General features: G+C 34.6%; 2 protein-coding genes across 2 annotated transcripts in view; both read right to left on the bottom strand.

Moving 5' to 3' along the window:
• LOC139855227 (uncharacterized) overlaps positions 1-22,025 on the bottom strand; it is a 143,495-nt gene that overhangs the window by 49,460 nt on the left and 72,010 nt on the right. The window lies entirely within an intron of this gene.
• Positions 13,243-17,422, bottom strand: LOC139853055 (disease resistance protein At4g27190-like). The gene is made up of 3 exons (XM_071842422.1): positions 17,403-17,422; positions 14,095-16,755; positions 13,243-13,896 (listed from the first exon to the last, which is right to left on the bottom strand). Exon 2 carries the CDS (start codon positions 16,736-16,738, stop codon positions 14,174-14,176), a length of 2,565 nt encoding a protein of 854 aa, XP_071698523.1. The 5' UTR covers positions 16,739-16,755; positions 17,403-17,422; the 3' UTR covers positions 13,243-13,896; positions 14,095-14,173.

Consider the following 22,025-nt stretch of genomic DNA (forward strand, 5'->3'; position numbering starts at 1 on the left):
GACAAACAAAATAGGAGCTCCCCACGGTGATGTGCTTGGTCGAATGAAACCACGCTCTAAAAGTTCTTGTAATTGGCTTTGCAGTTCTTTCATCTCGTTGGGTGCGAGTCTGTAAGGAGCACGAGCTATTGGTGCAGCTCCTGGTACAAGATCTATTTGAAATTCAACGGATCGATGTGGGGGTAATCCCAGTAATTCTTTCGGAAATACATCGGGAAATTCTTTTGCAATGGGAACATCATTGATGCTCTTTTCTTCAGTTTGTACTTTCCCGACATGTGCTAGAACAGCATAGCAACCTTTTCTTATTAGTTTTTGTGCCTTCAAATTACTAATAAGATGTAGCTTCGTGTTGCCCTTTTATCCGTACACCATTAAGGGTTTTCCTTTTTCTCGTATAATGCGAATTGCATTTTTGTAACAAACGATCTCTGCTTTCACTTCTTTCAACCAGTCCATACCGATTATCACATCAAAACTCCCTAACTCTACTGGTATCAAATCAATCTTAAATGTTTCGTTAACCAGTTTAATTTCTCGATTCCGACATATATTATCTGCTGAAATTAATTTACCATTTGCTAATTCGAGTAAAAATTTACTATCCAAAGGCGTCAATGGACAACTTAATTTAGCACAAAAATCTCTACTCATATAGCTTCTATCCGCACCCGAATCAAATAAAACGTAAGCAGATTTATTGTCAATAAGAAACGTACCCGTAACAAGCTCCGGGTCTTCCTGTGCCTCTGCCGCATTAATATTGAAAACTCTTTCGCGGCCTTGTCCATTCGTGTTCTCCTGGTTCGGGCAATTTCTAATAATGTGGCCCGGTTTTCCACATTTATAACAAACTACATTGGCATAACTTGCTCCGACACTACTTGCTCCGCCATTACTCGTTCCGACACCATTTGTTCCTTTCGTTCTATTAACCCCTGGTACGTAGACCTCACACTTCGCCGCGCTATGACCATTTCTTTTACACTTGTTGCAAAATTTGGTGCAGAACCCCGAGTGATACTTTTCACACCTTTGGCATAGCTGCTTCTGATTATTGTTGTTGTTGCGGTTATTACTGTTGTTGGGATGATTGTTGTAGTTGCTGTTGTTGTTGTTGTTGTTGTTGTTGTTGTTGTTGGGCCGTTTGTTGTAGTTGCGATTGATGTTGCGATTGTTGGGATAATTGTTGCGATTATTGTTGTAATTGCTGTTGTTGTTGTGTTGGTGATTCTTATCACCGTTTTCCTCCCACTTTCTTTTGACTTGCTTCACATTGGCCTCTTCAGCAGTCTGTTCTTTAATTCTTTCTTCAATTTGGTTCACTAGTTTGTGAGCCATTCTACATGCCTGTTGTATGGAGGCGGGCTCGTGTGAACTTATATCTTCTTGGATTCTTTCCGGTAATCCTTTCACAAACGCGTCGATCTTTTCTTCCTCATCTTCGAATGCTCCCGGACACAATAGGCACAATTCTGTGAATCGTCTTTCGTACGTGGTAATATCAAATCCTTGGGTTCGTAACCCTCTAAGTTCTGTCTTGAGCTTATTGACCTCGGTCCTGGGACGGTACTTCTCGTTCATCAAGTGCTTGAATGCTGACCACGGTAGTACGTAAGCATCATCTTGTCCCACTTGCTCTAGATAGGTATTCCACCATGTTAACGCAGAACCTGTGAAGGTATGCGTAGCGTACTTCACTTTATCCTCTTCAGTACACTTACTTATGGCAAACACCGATTCGACCTTCTCGGTCCACCGTTTCAATCCGATCGGTCCTTCAGTTCCATCAAATTCCAAAGGTTTGCAGGCAGTGAATTCTTTGTAGGTGCATCCTACACGATTTCCTGTACTGCCAGATCCAAGGTTATTGTTGGTATGTAGCGCAGCCTGTACTGCGGCTATGTTTGAAGCTAGAAAAGTACGGAATTCCTCTTCATTCATATTCACGGTGTGTCGAGTAGTCGGTGCCATTTCCTTCAAAATAGTCAAATGGAACAAGTTAATCATACAGAATATTAAGAGTAGTTAATAGTATTTCGTAGCATAATATGAACTCATTTATAAAAGCTTTTTCTTCATATTAGCGTTTTATAAGTTTAAATTCGGGTAGTACCTACCCGTTAAGTTCATACTTAGTAGCTAATATACAATTCAACTACTACAATTCTATATGAAAAACTGATTGTAATAATATTTCGCGTTCAAACTTTTATACAATATTTTACAAACTTACAATACCGCTTATTTTACATAAAGCATGAAATATAGCACACAATAACTTTGATACAAGATAGTTGTGAAGATAATTCTAGCTAGTACACAAGTCGTTCAGCAAAGGCAATAAAGACACGTAATTCATACGTCCAGAAACAAGTCACGCATTCTGGTTTTACTAGGACTACTTCCCATCCTTGGTCTTGTGGAACATAACCGTTATGGCCATTGATAAGACAGCGTGTTGTAACGTCGTCAAAGGGACGAGGGTTACGTAATGACCAACAGTCCCGTAACAATCTAAAAACCTCATTTCTTACCCCAATTACCGACTCCGTCACTTGTGGGAACGTTTTGTTTAATAGTTGTAGCCCGATGTTCTTGTTCTCACTTTGGTGAGAAGCGAACATTACTAACCCGTAAGCATAACATGCTTCTTTATGTTGTATGTTAGCCACTTTTTCTAAATCACAAAGTCCTATATTCGGATATACTGAGTCAAAATAATTTCTTAACCCGTTGCGTAAAATAGCATTTGGGTTCCCCGCAATATATGCGTCAAAGTAAACACATCATAACTTATGGATTTCCCAATGTGATATCCCCCATCTTCCGAACGAAAGCCTTTTATAAACCAAGGCATTCTTGGAACGTTCTTCGAATGTCTTACAAACTGATCTCGCCTTAAATAGTTGTGCCGAAGAATTCTGACTGACTCTGGACAAGATTTCATCAATCATGTCTCCGGGTAGGTCTCTTAAAATATTGAGTTGTCTATCCATTTTGTGTTTTTATACTGTAAAATAGACAAGAGTTAGATTCATAAAAAAAAATACTTATTAATACAAGCAATTTTTACATATATCATAAAGCATAAGCACACTATATTACATATATTACACCACACGAATACAACTATCTTATTCCGACTCGCTTATTTCTTCTTCTTCGGTTTTGGATCATTTTGCCAAGTTTCTAGGGATATATGATGTTCCCTTAATACGAGCCGTCATTTTCCACATTGGTTTAGAAAAACCTGGTGGTTTAGAGGTTCCCGGGTCATTGTTACAACTTAAGGACTTCGGGGGTTGACGATACATATAAAGTTCATCGGGGTTGGAATTAGATTTCTCTATTTTTATGCCCTTTCCCTTATTATTTTTTTTTGCCTTTTTAAATTCAGTTGGGGTAATTTCTATAACATCATCGGAATTCTCGTCGGAATCCGATTCATCGGAGAATTGGTAATCCTCCCAATATTTTGCTTCCTTGGCGGAAACACCATTGATCATAATTAACCTTGGTCGGTTGGTTGAGGATTTTCTTTTACTTAACCGTTTTATTATTTCCCCCACCGGTTCTATTTCTTCATCCGGTTCCGATTCTTCTTCCGGTTCCGATTCTTCTTCCGGTTCCGACTCTTCTTCCGGTTCCTCTTCGGGAACTTGTGAATCAGTCCACGAATCATTCCAATTTACATTTGACTCTTCATTATTATTAGGTGAGTCAATGGGACTTGTTCTAGAGGTAGACATCTATCACATAATATCAAACACGTTAAGAGATTAATATATCACATAATATTCACATGTTAAAAATATATAGTTTCCAACAAAATTTGTTAAGCAATCATTTTTCAAGTAAACACGGTCGAAGTCCAGACTCACTAATGCATCCTAACAAACTCGATAAGACACACTAATGCAAAATTCTGGTTCTCTAAGACCAACGCTCGGATACCAACTGAAATGTCCCGTTCTTATTGATTAAAAACGTTCCATATTAATTGATTTCGTTGCGAGGTTTTGACCTCTATATGAGACGTTTTTCAAAGACTGCATTCATTTTAAAACAAACCATAACCTTTATTTCATCAATAAAGGTTTAAAAAGCTTTACGTAGATTATCAAATAATGATAATCTAAAATATCCTGTTTACACACGACCATTACATAATGGTTTACAATACAAATATGTTACAACAAAATAAGTTTCTTGAATGCAGTTTTTACTCAATATCATACAAGCATGGACTCCAAATCTCGTCCTTATTTAAGTATGCGACAGCGGAAGCTCTTAATAATCACCTGAGAATAAACATGCTTAAAACGTCAACAAAAATGTTGGTGAGTTATAGGTTTAACCTATATATATCAAATCATAATAATAGACCACAAGATTTCATATTTCAATATACATCCCATACATAGAGATAAAAATCATTCATATGGTGAACACCTGGTAACCGACATTAAGAAGATGCATATATAAGAATATCCCCATCATTCCGGGACACCCTTCGGATATGATATAAATTTCGAAGTACTAAAGCATCCGGTACTTTGGATGGGGCTTGTTGGGCCCGATAGATCTATCTTTAGGATTCGCGTCAATTAGGGTGTCTGTTCCCTAATTCTTAGATTACCAGACTTAATAACAAGGGGCATATTCGATTTTGATAATTCAACCATAGAATGTAGTTTCACGTACTTGTGTCTATTTTGTAAATCATTTATAAAACCTGCATGTATTCTCATCCCAAAAATATTAGATTTTAAAAGTGAGACTATAACTCACTTTCACAGATTTTTACTTCGTCGGGAAGTAAGACTTGGCCACTGGTTGATTCACGAACCTATAACAATATATACATATATATCAAAGTATGTTCAAAATATATTTACAACACTTTTAATATATTTTGATGTTTTAAGTTTATTAAGTCAGCTGTCCTCGTTAGTAACCTACAACTAGTTGTCCACAGTTAGATGTACAGAAATAAATCGATAAATATTATCTTGAATCAATCCACGACCCAGTGTATACGTATCTCAGTATTGATCACAACTCAAACTATATATATTTTGGAATCAACCTCAACCCTGTATAGCTAACTCCAACATTCACATATAGAGTGTCTATGGTTGTTCCGAAATATATATAGATGTGGACATGATAGGTCGAAACATTGTATACGTGTCTATGGTATCTCAAGATTACATAATATACAATACAAGTTGATTAAGTTATGGTTGGAATATTTTTGTTACCAATTTTCACGTAGCTAAAATGAGAAAAATTATCCAATCTTGTTTTACCCATAACGTCTTCATTTTAAATCCATTTTGAGTGAATCAAATTGCTATGGTTTCATATTGAACTCTATTTTATGAATATAAACAGAAAAGTATAGGTTTATAGTCGGAAAAATAAATTACAAGTCGTTTTTGTAAAGGTAGTCATTTCAGTCGAAAGAACGACGTCTAGATGACCATTTTAGAAAACATACTTCCACTTTGAGTTTAACCATAATTTTTGGATATAGTTTCATGTTCATAATAAAAATCATTTTCTCAGAATAACAACTTTTAAATCAAAGTTTATCATAGTTTTTAATTAACTAACCCAAAACAGCCCGCGGTGTTACTACGACGGCGTAAATCCGGTTTTACGGTGTTTTTCGTGTTTCCAGGTTTTAAATCATTAAGTTAGCATATCATATAGATATAGAACATGTGTTTAGTTGATTTTAAAAGTCAAGTTAGAAGGATTAACTTTTGTTTGCGAACAAGTTTAGAATTAACTAAACTATGTTCTAGTGATTACAAGTTTAAACCTTCGAATAAGATAGCTTTATATGTATGAATCGAATGATGTTATGAACATCAATACTACCTTAAGTTCCTTGGATAAACATACTGGAAAAGAGAAAAATGGATCTAGCTTCAATGGATCCTTGGATGACTCGAAGTTCTTGAAGCAAAATCATGACATGAAAACAAGTTCAAGTAAGATCATCACTTGAAATAAGATTGTTATAGTTATAGAAATTGAACCAAAGTTTGAATATGATTATTACCTTGTATTAGAATGATAACCTACTGTAAGAAACAAAGATTTCTTGAGGTTGGATGATCACCTTACAAGATTGGAAGTGAGCTAGCAAACTTGAAAGTATTCTTGATTTTATGTAACTAGAACTTGTAGAATATATGAAGAACACTTAGAACTTGAAGAAAGAACTTGAGAGAGATCAATTAGATGAAGAAAATTGAAGAATGAAAGTGTTTGTAGGTGTTTTTGGTCGTTGGTGTATGGATTAGATATAAAGGATATGTAATTTTGTTTTCATGTAAATAAGTCATGAATGATTACTCATATTTTTGTAATTTTATGAGATATTTCATGCTAGTTGCCAAATGATGGTTCCCACATGTGTTAGGTGACTCACATGGGCTGCTAAGAGCTGATCATTGGAGTGTATAGACCAATAGTACATACATCTAAAAGCTGTGTATTGTACGAGTACGAATACGGGTGCATACGAGTAGAATTGTTGATGAAACTGAACGAGGATGTAATTGTAAGCATTTTTGTTAAGTAGAAGTATTTTGATAAGTGTATTGAAGTCTTTCAAAAGTGTATAAATACATATTAAAACACTACATGTATATACATTTTAACTGAGTCGTTAAGTCATCGTTAGTCGTTACATGTAAGTGTTGTTTTGAAACCTTTAGGTTAACGATCTTGTTAAATGTTGTTAACCCAATGTTTATAATATCAAATAAGATTTTAAATTATTATATTATCATGTATGAATATCTCTTAATATGATATATATACATTAAATGTCTTTACAACGATAATCGTTACATATATGTCTCGTTTAAAAATCATTAAGTTAATAGTCTTGTTTTTACATATGTAGTTCATTGTTAATATACTTAATGATATGTTTACTTATCATAATATCATGTTAACTATATATATATCCATATATATGTCATCATATAGTTTTTACAAGTTTTAACGTTCGTGAATCACCGGTCAACTTGGGTGGTCAATTGTCTATATGAAACCTATTTCAATTAATCAAGTCTTAACAAGTTTGATTGCTTAACATGTTAGAAACATTTAATCATGTAAATATCAATCTCAATTAATATATATAAACATGGAAAAGTTCGGGTCACTACACTGACCCCCTGCCGACAGTCCTGAGTGCAGAATCGAGCTGGAATCTACTGAACGTAAAGAGATGCGGCGCATCCCAAAGAGATGCGGCGCATCTGGTCACTTTCTGGCCAAAATACCTAACTTTTTAGGCTATTTAATGAGGCAAATGGTTACTTACTTGAGAGAACCTTCACTACTACGTTCTCCCCCAGTTTTAAGACGATTTTCAAGGTCCAAAGGAAGGCTGCAAGTTAATCTCTACTCTTTCAACATCAATATTAAGCTAGGATCGTTTATCGCAATTGGTACTATTGTTCTATATCTTTTTAACATGAATTCAACTTGTATTTACTGTTTCATTAGTTCTACTATGATTATGTTAGGCTAAAAGCCTTGTGTGTTTGCTTCAATGTAAGATTTATGGCTTGGGATTGTTCTATACTTTGATGTTATGCTAGTTATACATATGTTTGATTGATTTAATTATCTAGTTCAACCGTAAGAACCATTGTCATGCATGTTTAGATCATTACTTCAATTATATAGATTGCAACCTATTAATGTGAGTTAACTAGGAAAACAATCTATACTTCAATACATCTAGTAATCTAGACGATTAGATACATACACTTAAGTGATTTTGTTATGTGTTTAATTCGGTAATTGAATAAGTTCCAAAGCAACATAGTTATGAAATTACCTCAAGTGATTGTTGTAATTAAGGTTTCACGTGAGTTTAACCGGGTTGAATCTAGTTAGTTAATCAATCTAAATCACCATGTTCTTTCAAGAAATCCATTGTTGTAACTATCTTTATATTCTAGTTCAATTATACGAGTTATGACTTGATTTATGTGAATTTATCAAAGGCTATAATTTGTACTTCAACACCTAGTGATCTAGACACCTATATGTGAATATAGGATGGTAATTGGATGATATTTAGGTTTTACAATCATGTAGTTTACTTAGAGTGATCTTAGTAAACTAGGTTTTATGTGAATTTAACCAAGAAAGAATCCTGTTGATTAAACATAGTTCTTAAGTTTATAGATATTGTGAAATTGATATAAACTACTCTATTGTAACTATCGCATAACGGTTTTAATTATAAAAGAACAATCCCTGTCATCTATCAAGCATAGAAGTAAACACCGCATTCTCATTATTGTCATTCATTATATTTATTTACTGTTTCGTTAAACAAAAACACAACTTCAAATATAAACCCCCTTTTTAGAATAATTAATCGTGGTAAAATCATTTAAACAAACTTCTCCCTGTAGATCGAACTGGTCAATTTACTTGCTAGTTACTACATGATCGGGTTTTAGTTGCCTGTATTATGTGTTAATTATTAAGCATATTGTCTACATTTTAAAGGTTACGTCTTGACACATCAGCACCTAACGCAAATGAACGTGCATTCGTTGATTTACAAAAACATTGAACTGATTCAAACAAGTCTCAAGTAATCAAGCAAACCGGCAGTGGAAAAGACGAAGAGGATGGTTCACCAATGGCCACAAAGGTAAGGGAAGAAGATGACGGAAGCTCAGATTACGAATTTCAAGACTACGTGGATATCACCTCCGAGAGGCGTGTGGATCATGCTTGGGATTCTATAATTCCGATTAAGTTCTTGTGTGTTATTTAAGCAAAATGTCACTATGACACTTATGTAACTGCGCTTGCAGATAGTTTGAAACTATTGTAACCAACTTATGTGATATATCTATGTTTTCTTTTTTCAAGTTGTTGTCTGCGAAAACTTTGTGTCATGTATTAATGCAAAGTAGTTCTATAACTTGGACTGGTGCGTACGATCACGAATACCCAGTGCACTCCTTCCTTTGAAAGGGTGTCTTCTCCAACCCCCGTGCGGTAGAAGCTTGTTTGGCGACGAGCTAGATATTATTACCGGAAGGCGACAAACATTAGGTTGTCCTAGCCCCACCAGCGCAGAATATGAGATCTGCAAGTCATGACTATAAGCCATAGGATTTGTCGCCCTTGACCTCAATCCTAAGTGTTGGCGCACTTATAAGACTCTCAATGCGCAGAGACGGGCGCGTAATCTAAGTCTATGTTGTGTGCACGACAACATATATGATAGATTACGCGCTGTCATGCCTTGAGTATAATATGTGATTAACAAATCAAACTTTGCCTTAGCCACACATACAACATGTTAAAAGCGGTAATAAGCTGTTATACGCACAATTGGTGTCACCACAATTCAAAGCGCAAATTGATACTCGGTTTTATGAATACTCACAACAATTTACGTAGAACAATAAATGCAGTAACATAACGTTACTTGCGCAGACATAAATCATACATAACAATTTTTCATTAATAATCTTTATTTACAAAGCGCAGGGCGCGTACAAAATAAGGAAATAAAATTATAACGCGGCATTAAGTAGTTGATCAGCAGTAACGTCAGGATTTTGGGACATCTCCGCAAGATTGGGCACGGTTATGTTCTCCAGCTCAGCCAAAGCGACGTTTTCTGCCTCGATAGCGCCTGGGAGCAACTTCTTGGCAAGAGTAGGCGGGAGAACGGCAGGGACCTCAATACTCTTCTTCACAAACTCCCGAAACCTCCACCTTTCTGCCGCTCTAATGGCGCGCGAAGCCTTGGTGAACAGATAATTCACCGTAGGAGAATTGCAGGTTCGCGTAACCAATCCTGGGAGCCCAAGTTTCAGCATTACAAACTGATCCCACGCGTAGGACTGCACCTCCTCCAACCTGTTGAGCTGCACAGAATGCTCCTCTGCGGCCTTGCAAAGATTGGCATTGGTGGCTTATAGAGACTCTTCGTTGAGCCTCAGCTGATCCCTCTCAGCCTTTACCAGATCAAGCTCTTGGGCAAGCGCATCTTTCTCAGATGACGCCTGAGCAACAATAGCCTCTACATGAGCGCGCGCTTCCTGCGCTGCTTTGAGTTCATCATGAAGCGCATTGATTCGATCATGCGCCTCCTGCACGCCCAGAACTATATTCACCCCTAATGAGCGCATACTTGCCTTTAATCCGATGGACGTCGCGCAAAAAGTTGATAAGCGACGCCTGGACGTCCATGCACAAGTCAGCCTCGGCATCCTTCTAAAAAAATTGCAACACACCAGCAGGGATAGACTCAGCCATAAACTTTAGCTGAGACATAGCAACCCCCACGGGCACATACAGATACTCGGTCACTTGGTTGAGCTCCATGACCACATCTGGAAGCACGCGAGCATCACCCTCTGACGCCATAAAAACAAATACATGTATGCATTAGAAAATTTGATAAGTAAATACAAAGGTAAATTGTAAGACGTCGCAAAAAACGAAATACTCACCGGAAGTCTCACGATCGACGGGATTCTCTTGGCTTTCAGTAGGAGGAGTGGGGACCCTATTGTCCTGATTACCAGAAGTCATGTACTCACTGGTCTCCTCCTCAGTATGGGGAACCCCCTCTTCATCAGAAGGGTTACCCTCACGAGTGCTCACTGGTAAAAGTTTTTATGAAAGGGAAGAATTTGGATAGAAAAGATGAGAAAAAGAAAAAGCGTCACCACCGCATACGTGTCGCAAATCCAGCGAAGGAAAATCTGACAACTGGCAGGAAACGTACGAAGGTGACGGTTGAGTTGACAGTTTCCCATAACGGGCACACTAGACTAGACTGACAAGCCGAAAACACCACCTTAGCATTAAATGCATCACTCAGCGTATCCTACGCCATGATTAGAGTTCAACATCACGCTCAAAGATTGCACGTAATATAGAACTGGGGGACTTAATGATGTGCATTGCTGCACATCTTATGCGCAAGATAAAAATAGCTCTACCAAGACTGTACGCACGAAATAAAGAGTTATTCTGTGTTAGAGCTGAAGCGCAAAGGGCAATGCAGAAGGTTTGCACGATCCAGACACTGTTTAACGGCTGGGTAGTGGCAGCAGGTCGCTGGGAGACAACATCAGGATAATGGCAGCACCTTTTCGCAACTTTATGGAATAAAAGGACAAGAGGAAAACAGCGTGGCACTACTATGTCTTTTTGTCCCCTTACGTGACACTAAGGGACAACAACTTACACGTATAAATAGACGTAACTCTAGCTGAAAACGGACGACATATATCACAACATTCACTCTCAAGAAAGAAAACTATCATCTCAAACATATAATTCATACTCGTCATTAAGAGACTTGTTAATTACCTATCTTACGAGTGCAACTAGAACACACACTTCACACTCTTTACGGTTTCAGGTAACGTTCTTTAAACATAAATCCTAACACCGTCCCTGAGCCATCAATGTCGGCTACCCAGAATGATGGTGGGTCATGTTTAACCACCCTTTCTGAGATCATCATCTCGTATTAGGGTTACTCGCGTTGCTCCGGACCGGAGAGTTAAACTCAAAGAACCCTTAAATCCCCTCTATTTGTTGATCTTGCATAAATCGAACCCCTTGGACTATTTTATGCTTGATCACCCGCCCTACTAAGGCTCGATACCACTCAGCTCGAAGGCCGGTGGTAATGAAGTTAAATATATTAAAGATATACCCTGTAGGATTTTATAATGGTCAAGTTTTAATGTATTGATGAACATTATGGGTTTAATTTTTTTCAATTATATTATATGAATAGTCATTTAATAATATCTTTCTAGCTTAATGATGGCCTATATATATGATACCTAAAAAGTACTCCGTAACATACTACGTACCTTTAGCAGACCAATCAAGGTTTTGGCTTTATCATCCGATGTAGGACCAATTCAATAGAGTTAAAATTCAACCAACTCAATGAAGTTAAATTCAACATTTCTTAACTAACGGTAAGGTTTTGGTTTTATCAACCGATGTAGGACCAATTCAATATAGTTAAATTCAACCAACTCAATGAAGTTAAATTCAAGATTTAAAAATTAACACATGTATTGATGAACTATGGGTTTAATTTTTTTTTTAATAATACAAATAATCATTTAGGCATATATGATATCTTTGTCTAGCTTAATAAAGACATACATGATACCTAAAAAGTAACACACTGCGTACCTTGAGCTGATCATGAATGAAATTAGTTGTACCCTCAGCAACGTCACCACCAACATGCTTAAGATTTGGAAGGAAATTAAGAGTGACTAAGTCAAGATGAGGGAACAAAGTTGTGGGTGTTAGGGTATGAGTTGTAGATGATGTCATCTTTTCATCTTCTTTATCATCATCATCATCATCATCTCGGTTTGAAACAACTTCTTCTATACCATCACAATCCAAAATTGTGACTTTCTTCAAGTTGGAAAGTAGTGTCGCCATGATAGGTGAAAACAAGTACTTGATACTCTTGCAATGTTTCAATTCTATGGTTGTGATGTTATGGAATAAAGAAGATTGTGGGTGTTGGTTTTGACACATAAAATATTCTTTCCAATTACACTTCCACACATGAGTCATCTGTCTCATATGTTGCAACTTTAATTCGCAAGGTAGTTGATTGGGGTTATAAGCTGTTACAAAGTCTCTAATACTTTGAGTACTCTTCATGTCAAACACCGCTTTCACATCATAATCATAGAAACTAATGTCAGTAAGCTGATGGGAAGTGTGAAAGAGAGATGATGGGATTGCAATTTCAGGAATAGTCTGCATAATAAAAGGATTAACCCAATATAAATAACTTGATAATATTTTAACATTCCACTTTGATTTTGCAAAACCACCATGAATATCACATAAACAGGGTGATCACACAAAAAAAAAAAAAAACACCTTAAAAAACTTGACTAAAAATTTAAAACGAACCACACTGATTATCCGTGTAATAAAGTTTAAATTTTAAGATAATTGGTTTAATATTTCTTCAAAGACGAGATTCTTAAGATTCAAAAAATCATGGCATCAGATGTCAAAAAAAGTAGTAAAAAGAAAATAAAAGCGGATGTCATTTAATTGTAGCGTCCATATACTTGGGTGGTTATTCATATTCATATTCATATTCATATTCATATTCATATTCATATTCATATTCATATTCATATTCATATTCATATGCTTACAGAAAAAAATAAAGTATGGTTCCTTGGTAAAACAAGGATAAAGAGCACCCATATCAAAAATTCTATTACCAATTCACTTTAACTAACGAACTAAAGTTGATTGTATAGAATTCGACAGCAATAACTGTTGTTTATTGGTATCTCTGGAACTGTAATTGCTAATTTCGATGGTTTTAAGTGCTCCCATATCAAAATAGATGGTGGTAGGTGTGAGTATGCTTCTAAAATTCTCACAGGTCAGAATTGCTAATGATTTTACGCCTTGAAAATCACGGATGATGATACCATAATTACCACCATCTCCTTTTACCCTCCACACTTCCCTTAAGCTCCGTAAATCATGAACGTAAATACTTCTTAAGCTGCTGCTGACACTAACATTACCAACACATCCCTGCTGCAGGTCTATGTTGAATAACACTTCAATGGAATTACAGAACCTAACTTCAAGAGTTTCTAAATGAGTAAGTAATCGCATTGGATTCCTTGGAAAAAGATTCACCATGTTATAACAACTACTCACTTCAATCTCTCTCAACATGGAAATATTGTAAACATCCTCCAAACTGCCAGTAGTATTATCACACCATATCTCCTTCAAATTCATCATATGATTGATTATCAATCTCTCCAACTTTGGAATCAGAACCTACACAATAATGATAAACCCTTGTGATATCCATAAATAGATACATATACATATATAGATCCAAATGAAAAACTATAACTTGATACTAACTTCATCAATATGACGAGTTGGATTTTGTCAATACAAATCATATGTAACTTCTAGTATTAGGTTAATATTAATAGTAATACAAATATAATAATTAATGTTAGTTTTTACCTCTGTTTTCAGGAGTAGTTGCGTTGTCGCAGAAATTTCAGTAGCATTTTCAGAAAAAATACTAGTCACATTTGGAAGGCTAGACATATTTAACTCCATAAGTTGGGGAAGATCTATAGACTTGGTAACCACCACACAAACTTACAAACCTTGGTAATTTCTCCAATTTCAAAAGCTTTAGCTTTTGAAACTTAATCGCGTTATTAGCTCCACTACTCTCACCATTTACAAGTGATTCAAGAAGAGGACACTCTGATACTGTTAGGCTCTCCAATTTCATCAGACTACTTACCACATTAACTGTGAAGATGCTTGTCAAGTCAGCACATTTATAAACTTCAAGGAGCTTTAAATTGCAAAAGGAATGTTGAGAAGGATGCTTCGAAATATCTTCAAGACAACTCATTCCATTCACACTTAATTCAAGTTCCTCTGTTCTCTCAAACAGCTCATTTATTTTGCATTCTAGAATCTCTTCACAGCTAACAACAAGTTTTAATGCTTTTTCAAAAGTGAACTTTTTAATTTGAGCACCCATAGATATCCTAAACCTTTCAAGTTTCTTAAAGGACACATTCTTCGGCTGCAGAATATTTCTGAAGAATTCTAATTCTAATGTAATGAGGTTACATGAAACCATCTTGAGCCCTTCACAACTATCTTCTGTAAACCTAACAGGGTTTCCAGGTTGATTTCTGATATAGAGCTCTGCAAGTTTGTCTAAACTTTGAAAGACGCCATCATCAACACGAAGGTTAACACATCCGGTCAAATCTAGTAACTTCAGCCTTTTTAGATTCCCTATGGCAGATGGTAGATTCGAGATGCCACAAAAAGCCAAACTGAGTACTTCCAAATTAATAAGATCTCCGAGGAAAGAGATATCGCCCAACAATTTGCATGAATCAAGACATAACGTTCGAAGGGTAGTTAAGCGCCGCGGAAGCAACGGTTTATATATACCCTCATAAGCCACCACTCGAAGTTTCTCCATTCTTGTATAAAAATCTTCTGGAGACTTGCTTACCTCCCCTCTGCCCATTAGGCTCAGAAGTGCAAGGTTCGGGTGATTAAAATCTGCAGGAAGCTCAACCATACCTCGGCACTTTAATAATAATCTTTCGTACGAATCTTTTCTAAGTTGATCTGAGATATTATCATCGTTAACAAGCGAAGCTTGCTTAACATTTGAAAAATTGCTTAAAACAAAATCACGTACGAGATCATGAATCTTGACACATCCTCTGGTATCACTTTCAATCAACAAGTTTGAACTTATGAGATTACCAACACAAGCTTTCACCCGACGTCTTGCTTTTGAAATACTGTTCAAATTATTAAACAGCTTCAACCCCCATCCATACCTCGTCAAGTCCTCTATACGAATATTATGGTCATCAGGGAACAAACCACTAAGAAGAAAAATTGCCTTCTCATCATCATCTTTGAGATTGTTGTAGCTAATCACAAAAATATCTTTAAGGTAATGAGAACTTTCGTCCCGGATACGATCAAGTGCATTTTCCCATGTTTCCTTATCTTCATCATCTTTAAGAGTAGAGGCAATGGTTTTTATGGCCATGGGCAAACCATCACATTTCTTTAAAATATCCTCACCGATCCTAAAGAGGTCGCGATCACGATCTGGATTTATTCTTGCAATTTGCCAGAACATGTTTTTCGCTTCACGTTCATCTAAGCGAGCAATTTTGAAAATAGAATCAGTTTCGACACCCATTGTAGTGCAAACTTTTTCCTTGCGTGATGTGAGTAACAATTTAAAACCTTTTGGCAAGGGAGTCGTTAACCCAATATCTTTGAGGTCCATCTCCTCCCAAAGATCATCTAGTATAACCAGTATCTTCTTTTTACCATCTTCTGAAATCCCTTCAAACTTCTTACGAAGACGCTCAGCCCTCGTATATTTATCTTTTTCAGTTAGAGGCTGACCAATGTACTCTGCTACAGCATCTTGTATATTTATTTGATTTTTGTTTTCCCCGATAACCACCTTCAGCACCCAATCAAACATTCTCCTATCCTCCGCAACCTTTTTCAGTTGTTCCATCATCGTGGTCTTCCCTATACCACCCATCCCACACAGAGCTATCATTTGGCACTTATTATTTGGTTCGAGGGCTTTCAATGCATCATCGAACATCAACTCTCTACTCGTCTTGATAACATTTTGTGTATCAATATCATTAGCAACTGGATCAGAGGCATAAGGAATTGTTGAGCGAACTTTACCAAGAGGCCTTTGTTCATCACTCCATATGATTTCAGATCTTTGTTTCTTGAGACGATCAATATCCTTGAGGATGTCAGATGACCGTTTACCTGCTGTGTATCTCGCCTTTATGTTGAAGCATCCAGTTCCACCGGTTGGAAGATTTCCTACTTTTTCATGTATTTTTTCTACTTCTGTCAACCATGTTGGTACGTATTGAGGGACCATAAGATTGTTTGCAACATTCGTCTCCTTCTTCGTCTTCATATCACGAGCCATGGCATTCAATTCCTCCATATTTGTACGCATCTCATTAACATTGTGTGTGGAGGAAACCACGTAGCCTACGTGTCGCTTAATGACTCCCATTATAGATTCAACAACGGGTGTGACAACTGGAGCCACAACATCCATTTTTTCCAACTCTGTATCTGTAATTTATACAAACAAACGATATGATAGAGTAAAAGTAGATACTTACAAAAAGGATCGGATAGTAAGATATATACATATAATCATTACTACAAAACCAGCAACTCATGTACAGTGCTACTTAAAATTATAGGACTAAATGAAAAGCTTACACACGGTAATATTCTAAATTAGTTTTCAAATTTTTTGAATTATCGATTCCAGTTGTAGACCGATGCACACTCCATCATCTACAAGTTCCTTACGGTCCAAATATATATATGAACATATTCTGTTTTGTATAGATGTTTTTGTTAAATCTCAAATTATTTTCATCAAAGACCAATAAATGAGTTGAAATATGTATAATATATAGCAACATCTGCCCATTAAAAAAGTCCACGAACAATTAGATAACCTAGAATTGTGAAAATATAACTAATATAAATAGAGCAGCAGAGGTGATAATCACAAACATGATTTTACACAGTCCACTACACATTTAAACATTTTATGCAACGAGTATAATAAGTATTTTATTACACAATATTCAAATGATGAATTTATCAAAAATCAAGTTGTAAATATAATTGCCCTTGTATAGAAAAATAAACCCATAAATTGCTGTCAGCAACAGAAAATATATAAAAATAAAATATGTCATTACCTGTTTTAGTGTTGAGGAAGAGAAATATGAGATGAAATTTTTTGTACTGGAAGTACAAGATGAGAACCAGTGTAAAGGCAATCATTTAAGAAGATAAAAGTGGGTTTAAGAAGAAAAAGGGGCCCACTAATAATTCAATAACAGTGCTCGCAAAGACCAAATCGCTATTGAGATTAGTAGCATCCTGAAACAGTAATAATGTCACAGTCCATTCTTCACCATTTCAAGGTTAGCAATTGAGAAAGTTAACGCCTGTCAAAATATTTTTTTCCTTTTACTATATGGAGTATTTGATGATGATGATGATGATGATGATGATGATGATGATGATAATTCCTCCGTCCCAGCATAAGTGTCCACGTTTGACTTTTAAAGTTTTCCTTTACTAACTTTGACCGTAAATATCTTTATTTATATTATATAATACTTGATAAAATTTATATGAATGGATCGGGTGTTTTAAACACGATTTTATTCATATAATTTTCATCAAATAATATATAACACAAATAAAAATATTTACGGTCAAAATTGATAAAGAAAGACTTTGAAAATCAAATGTGGACACTTATAGTGGGACGGAGATAATTAATAATAATAATAATAATAAAAATAAAAATAATTTATATTTACATTTATATTTATAATAATAATAATATATAATAATAATAATAATAATAATAATAATAATAATAATAATAATAATAATAATAATAATAATAATAATAATAATAATAATAATAAAGACTAACTTATACGTAAAGTTTAATAAATTCAGTAACCTAATGTAATTAATATAAGTAAAATCAAACATTACACAAGAATTATATTTATGTAAGCAAATTTCCTAAACAAATAGATAATTTTCACAAGTATTAAAAAGAAAAAGCCAAACCAAAAAGCCAAACCAAAAAGTTAGGGAGTAATATTAAATTAGGTTATCCGAGTAGTGGAAGATGCACTATCGTCAAAAAGTCAAACCAAAAAGTTGGCCATATTACCTTTCTTTTTTCTTTTGTAATCCAGGTAGGCCTAAATCTTTTTCAGATTTTGTCATGTAGTGAATTTTTTATACTCCATGTTTTAATTTTAAGTGGAAGTGGAAAGCATTTTAGTGGAGTAGTATTGGTTGTAGAATAACAATATATTTATTTTTCTTTGTTTAGAAGAAAAACAAAGTTTAAAACGAAGAAAAAATAATATATTTTAGGCTTTTCGATTTTACAAATTTTGTTTCTCTATATATTCTAAACTTGCCATGTATTTGTTTTTTCAAACTTCTAATTTTATCTTTATATATATTTATTAAGAATTTTACACATGTCTTTATTTTTAAATTATAATTATAAATCATACAGATTATTATAGTACGGATGAAGATCGTCTCTATTAATTTAAACAACTTGATTGGTCAAGTTATGTGATTTATGAGAGAAAAATTTAAGTGGCTAATTATTTATTGATTTTATTTATATTGTTTATTTTTTTCACCTCTCACCCGTCTCATATTTATTATCCAATATTCCTTTTTGAGCCGTTTCAAATTACTTGTCCAAATAGATAAAAATAAGGACAAAATTTTGCCGTTGGTCCTTCAACTTTGTACAAAAGAGCATAGGTGACCTTGGAACTTTATTCTTGACTACGTTGACCTCGAACTATTAAGATATCTCACGGATAACCTTAGAGTTAATGATTGTTAAGTTTTCTCCATTAAGTTGTGTCACTTGAACACCATGTGAGGGCATTTTCGTTCATCTACGTTAATGAAGAAACTTGCATATATGACTCTCTCTATCCTCTTCCTCTTCATTTCACTCTTTAACCCTACACTTAAAAGTATCACCCACTCCCTCCTCTAAAACCTGCCACCATCGGCACCTTCCGGCCTCCCTACGTCATTGCCTGCCATACTTCGTCAAACCCAGCCGAAGATTGTGTAGTGACCCGAACTTTTCCATGTTTATATATATATTAAATGAAATTGTTATTTACATGATTAAGTGTTTCCAACATGTTAAGCAATCAAACTTGTTAAGACTTGATTAATTGAAATAGGTTTCATATAGACAATTGACCACCCAAGTTGACCGGTGATTTACGAACGTTAAAACTTGTAAAAACTATACGATGACATATATATGGTTATATATATAGTTAACATGATTTTATTATAAGTATGTATCTCATTAGGTATTTTAACAATGAGTTATATACATAAAAATGAGACTATTAATTTAAGAAACTCGAAAACGATATATATAACGATTATCGTTATAACAACGTCTTACTAGGTACATATGAATCATATTAAGATATTGATACACTTGGTTAATTATGTTAAATGATAAGTAAATATATTATTAAGTGTATTAACAATGAAATACATATGTAAAAATAAGACTACTAACTTAATGATTTCGAAACGAGACATATATGTAACGATTATCGTTGTAACGACATTTAACTGTATATATATCATACTAAGATATATTATATATCATAATATCATGATAATATAACAATTTAACATCTCATTTGTTATAATAAACAATGGGTTAACAACATTCAACAAGATCGTTAACCTAAAGGTTTCAAAACAACATTTACATGTAACGACTAACGATGACTTAACGACTCAGTTAAAATGTATATACATGTAGTGTTTTAATATGTATTCATACACTTTTGAAAGACTTCAAGACACTTATCAAAATACTTCTACTTAACAAAAATGCTTACAATTACATCCTCGTTCAGTTTCATCAACAATTTTACTCGTATGCACCCGTATTCGTACTCGTACAATACACAGCTTTTAGTTTAAACTATCTTATTCGAAGGTTTAAACTTGTAATCACTAGAACATAGTTTAGTTAATTCTAAACTTGTTCGCAAATAAAAGTTAATCCTTCTAACTTGACTTTTAAAATCAACTAAACACATGTTCTATATCTATATGATATGCTAACTTAATGATTTAAAACCTGAAAACACGAAAAACATCGTAAAACCGGATTTACGCTGTCGTAGTAACACCGCGGGCTGTTTTGGGTTAGTTAATTAAAAACTATGATAAACTTTGATTTAAAAGTTGTTATTCTGGGAAAATGATTTTTATTATGAACATGAAACTATATCCAAAAATTATGGTTAAACTCAAAGTGGAAGTATGTTTTCTAAAATGGTCATCTAGACGTCGTTCTTTCGACTGAAATGACTACCTTTACAAAAACGACTTGTAACTTATTTTTCCGACTATAAAACTATACTTTTTCTGTTTAGATTCATAAAATAGAGTAAAATATGAAACCATAGCAATTTGATTCACTCAAAAAGGATTTAAAACGAAAGAACGACGTCTCATATTAATTGATTTCGTTGCGAGGTTTTGACCTCTATATGAGACGTTTTTCAAAGACTGCATTCATTTTTAAAACAAACCATAACCTTTATTTCATAAATAAAGGTTTAAAAAGCTTTACGTAGATTATCAAATAATGATAATCTAAAATATCCTGTTTACACACGACCATTACATAATGGTTTACAACACAAATATGTTACATCGAAATCAGTTTCTTGAATGCAGTTTTTACACAATATCATACAAACATGGACTCCAAATCTTGTCCTTATTTTAGTATGCAACAGCGGAAGCTCTTAGTATTCACCTGAGAATAAACATGCTTTAAACGTCAACAAAAATGTTGGTGAGTTATAGGTTTAACCTATATATATCAAATCGTAACAATAGACCACAAGATTTCATATTTCAATACACATCCCATACATAGAGATAAAAATCATTCATATGGTGAACACCTGGTAATCGGCATTAACAAGATGCATATATAAGAATATCCCCATCATTCCGGGACACCCTTCGGATATGATATAAATTTCGAAGTACTAAAGCATCCGGTACTTTGGATGGGGTTTGTTAGGCCCAATAGATCTATCTTTAGGATTCGCGTCAATTAAGGTGTCTGTTCCCTAATTCTTAGATTACCAGACTTAATAAAAAGGGGCATATTCGATTTTGATAATTCAACCATAGAATGTAGTTTCACGTACTTGTGTCTATTTTGTAAATCATTTATAAAACCTGCATGTATTCTCATCCCAAAAATATTAGATTTTAAAAGTGGGACTATAACTCACTTTCACATATTTTTACTTCGTCGGGAAGTAAGACTTGGCCACTGGTTGATTCACGAACCTATAACAATATATACATATATATCAAAGTATGTTCAAAATATATTTACAACACTTTTAATATATTTTGATGTTTTAAGTTTATTAAGTCAGCTGTCCTCGTTAGTAACCTACAACTAGTTGTCCACAGTTAGATGTACAGAAATAAATCGATAAATATTATCTTGAATCAATCCACGACCCAGTGTATACGTATCTCAGTATTGATCACAACTCAAACTATATATATTTTGGAATCAACCTCAACCCTGTATAGCTAACTCCAACATTCACATATAGAGTGTCTATGGTTGTTCCGAAATATATATAGATGTGTCGACATGATAGGTCGAAACATTGTATACGTGTCTATGGTATCTCAAGATTACATAATATACAATACAAGTTGATTAAGTTATGGTT

Source organism: Rutidosis leptorrhynchoides, chromosome 6 (genome assembly GCF_046630445.1).
Source record: "Rutidosis leptorrhynchoides isolate AG116_Rl617_1_P2 chromosome 6, CSIRO_AGI_Rlap_v1, whole genome shotgun sequence".
Lineage (NCBI taxonomy): Eukaryota > Viridiplantae > Streptophyta > Magnoliopsida > Asterales > Asteraceae > Rutidosis > Rutidosis leptorrhynchoides.

Coding starts and splice junctions, on each gene's coding strand:
- LOC139853055 (XM_071842422.1), bottom strand. CDS start 16,738: ATGGATGTTGTGGCTCCAGTTGTCACACCCGTTGTTGAATCTATAATG.